This window comes from Rhizomucor pusillus, assembly GCF_041956525.1.
Source record: "Rhizomucor pusillus strain CBS 183.67 unplaced genomic scaffold VTP01scaffold_10, whole genome shotgun sequence".
Taxonomy (NCBI): domain Eukaryota; kingdom Fungi; phylum Mucoromycota; class Mucoromycetes; order Mucorales; family Lichtheimiaceae; genus Rhizomucor; species Rhizomucor pusillus.
This window is the reverse complement of record NW_027192152.1, coordinates 838,417-841,718: the sequence shown is the minus strand read 5'-3', so window position 1 is coordinate 841,718 and position 3,302 is coordinate 838,417. Positions and strand designations below refer to the sequence as shown.

The 3,302-nt window shown below is 43.0% G+C and overlaps 2 protein-coding genes across 2 annotated transcripts in view; both read left to right on the top strand.

Annotated features, from left to right (window-relative positions):
• Positions 1-495: 495 nt before the first annotated feature.
• VTP01DRAFT_1336 (uncharacterized protein) lies at positions 496-1,520 on the top strand (the record flags this gene model as incomplete). The annotated part of the gene is made up of 2 exons (XM_069379675.1): positions 496-738; positions 1,443-1,520. The coding sequence occupies 2 exons, from the start codon at positions 496-498 to the stop codon at positions 1,518-1,520; spliced, it is 321 nt and encodes a 106-aa protein (XP_069238744.1).
• Positions 1,521-2,465: 945 nt separating this feature from the next.
• Positions 2,466-3,302, top strand: part of VTP01DRAFT_1335 (uncharacterized protein) — a gene marked incomplete at both ends in the record, with an annotated part of 2,045 nt that continues 1,208 nt past the window's right edge. Inside the window, 3 exons of the mRNA XM_069379674.1 lie at positions 2,466-2,635; positions 2,696-2,783; positions 2,849-3,221. Coding sequence (XP_069238743.1) covers positions 2,466-2,635; positions 2,696-2,783; positions 2,849-3,221 — 631 coding nt within the window. The remainder of the gene's footprint in view (positions 2,636-2,695; positions 2,784-2,848; positions 3,222-3,302) is intronic.

The window sequence follows — 3,302 nt, the reverse complement described above, 5'->3', positions numbered from 1 at the left end:
TGGCAATTCGCTTTGAGCTTATTTGGCACATTCCTGCTGCTTTTCCCAGCAATTTTGAGGCTACTTTCTCCCAGTTTGTACTACTCTTCTCTATGTATTCTGCTGATTAGTGTTTGACAGATTATAAATCACCGTCGATAGACCTAATAATACCGGATTGATATGAAACTCCTCTGCAATGGAGCCAAAATGCGAAGACCAAACGCGGAGCTGCAGCAATGTTATTACTATCTATGCATCTACATTTTCCGCAAGTTCAAATACTGTTCATAGGTACAGTTTAGACCATACTTGTAGAGCACGTTTTCCACAGCTCGGCTGCTTGCTAGCATCCACCTTCTATCGCGTTTCGTTTTGGGATGCGTTACGTGGAAATCGGCAAGAAAGCTTGCAGTCAGCGGTACTGCTGTACTGTTACTAGTTTTACAGCTGTTATTGCTTTTGATCTCTTCAATGCTAGACTCTCCATCGTCTGTTTTTGTTGCGCTCCCAGAAATGACCAAGTTGCAGGCCCGACCAGGCTTCGACTTTTTCAATAAGATGTTTGTCGAAGGAGTTCTTCACAGTCAAGCGGAACTGCTGACTACAGTGAAACACGAACTCTTGATGAAGTCCTCTCCGGGAACTGTTCTTTTTGACGATGAAATCGCCTTTGTCTTTGACAAACGCTTCCAAAGTGAAAGGTTTTCCTTTTTCGACGCGATCTTTAAACATATCTTGCGATATCTAGGAGACTTCGTAAGTTCACGAACGTGAGCACATTGATTCAACTCACCGTCCGAAATTTCTTGTTTACTCATGGTTCGGAAGAGACGAACTTTGGCAGATGCCGCTGATATTACAAGAGGGAATTTGTTTCAGACAGACAAATAATAGTCGCTCTTGGACAGACTGATCGCGTTGCTGATGAAGGGGATTGACACCGTCCATACGTATAAATAGATAAGATGATGAGAAAAGGTGGAAAAAGGTATGACGGAAAAGATTTCGTCAAAGTGCTTACGAACGGGGACAATCAAATCCTATTATATGCACTTGAATAAAGACAGGACGGGATACAAAGAATGGATCCCTTAAAAGTGTTCTCGATTTGAAACCATGCCTTCGTGGTTTTGTAAACCACATTCTTTATCTCCTCTACATCAACTATGTACATAAGCAGTTATTGTCTGTCCGAAGCAAATCCCTTACAAGAGCGCAACAATTCCAACCATCTGCTTATAGAATTCTTTGAAGGACGCATATGTCGATCACTTTACGTTCTCCAAGACAAATAGATCATACCTATTATCTTTTTTTCCTTTCTCTTGTTGTATCTCCTCTACTATCATTTCTCAGCAACGATAACGAAAGCTTTCGGGTACGGTCACAACCACTTGAGATTTGCATAGCAGCAGATGTATTGTTTACCTTCCCGAAACTGAGACATATAAAAATTCTAGATCATGTTCTTGGATGGCAGAGTAACGATCATTGGCTGGAGCGATGCGTTCGGTTGCTCACAGATTAAATTACTCTGAGACATATTATAAGACCTTGAGAGTTATGGAAGGCGAAATCTTCGGAAATCGTGACAGAGTCATGATTTGGATAAGGATGCCGGTCAGCACGGCTTGGTAACATAGTTGACTATGCATAATGAAGATGTAACTGTTGGATTGCTAGACCAGGTCTTTGTCTGAGTGTGAGACACACACCCATTTTGGGTTAGCTTGCAGTTACAAGAATAGACCTAGACTTTGTGGCGCTGGCTTCCATCAGCCTCAGCGCAAATGAACTAAAAATTCACTCGAATTTGTGACCCAGGCCCATGAAGTCATAAATAATCCATTTTAGTGGACAATTTCTGACTATATCTTTTCAATTAAGACTGATCTGCGGATCCCACAAAGCGCGCGCGCCGCTGGTGCGACGGGATAGCTTTACGACGATGTTGTCACTATTTCAGGGTCAAGCGTGTGTACAGAAGGCGAAGACCATACTTGGTGAAACCGCACATTTTTTGGTTGCGGGAAAGAAACTGCAAACTTCAATGTCGGGCTGTTCAAGACAACACGAGGAGCAATTGGTAAAAAGAGAAGAATAGATTCCATCCCGCCTCCTCAGTAAACAAAGTCCATTTCTTTCTTCTGTTAGACCCAAGGCAGAGAAAAAGAAAATATGGACCAATGGCGTCTTGCAAAGGAGGAGGAAAGCAGGGAGGAGGGAAGAGGAACAATTCCAGCAGATAGCAGCATGTTCTTCTGATTGTGCGTGGTGTCATTGCAAACCTCCGCGCGTACGTAGAATTTTTTCTTGCTCGTTTCCACGGCAATGTTGTGTTACACCCTGAGAGACACAGTGGTAGCACAAACAGTAATTGTCCCTTTCTCTGCCGGTCGCTTGAGAAGTTGGCTTTTTTTCTTCTATTCTTTCATCTCTTTTCTCCTCTTCCCCTTCTTTTCCCCTTCACCTTCCTTTGCACTATGGCCGGCCAAACGGCCAAAAGAGCCAGTCGAATCTTCCAGGATAGAGCCAGCAAATTCATAAAGGTCCAAACCGGTCCCAAATGGAAACGCGAGCTCGTGCCTGATCACAAGTTCGACTTCATCGACGTTGACGAATTTCGACAGCACAGTTGCTACAACTACTTTAGGTACAAACCAGGATCAACGCTGTCTACCATCTACCATATCCTGACGCTGCAGCCTACTAGATATCTCGTATTGTATATACTCATCATTATATCTACAGCATCGTATTTTGCTGACTTGTGGTCTGCCGGTATTCTTCTCATCTACAACGCAAGTATTTTTGCTATCTTTTGAGCACAGCGCAGCGCTGTAGGCTAATAAGTATATTCGTACAGAAATGGTCTCTTGTTCAAGAACCACTCGTTCCCTTTAATTACAGTAAATGGATTTTCGTCGGATGCATAGCGCTCTCCTTTTTGTTGCTTGCTTGGGATATTTACAAAGCTCGATCGGTCATTGCGTCGCGGGATATCTCGCTAGCTGTTACCAACAACATGGCCTACCGGTACTATTCGGTGCGCAGCTACTCTCGATTCTGCCTGTTTCGAAAAATCAACGATTCGCGCAAAACAAGCGACTACTTTGCCTTTTTTGTGTTTTACACCTTGAAAGGTTGGAAGAAGCTCTTGTTTGCACAGGGTCCGCGTCAGATTATTGCCGGTGTAACGGTGTACGTCCTGCTAAAAACATTGTGGACGAATAAATCAGGCAAGTCCTACAATTAGCTCACTATTACCAGCAGGAGGATTGCAAATATATATATATATATATATATATATATATATATAG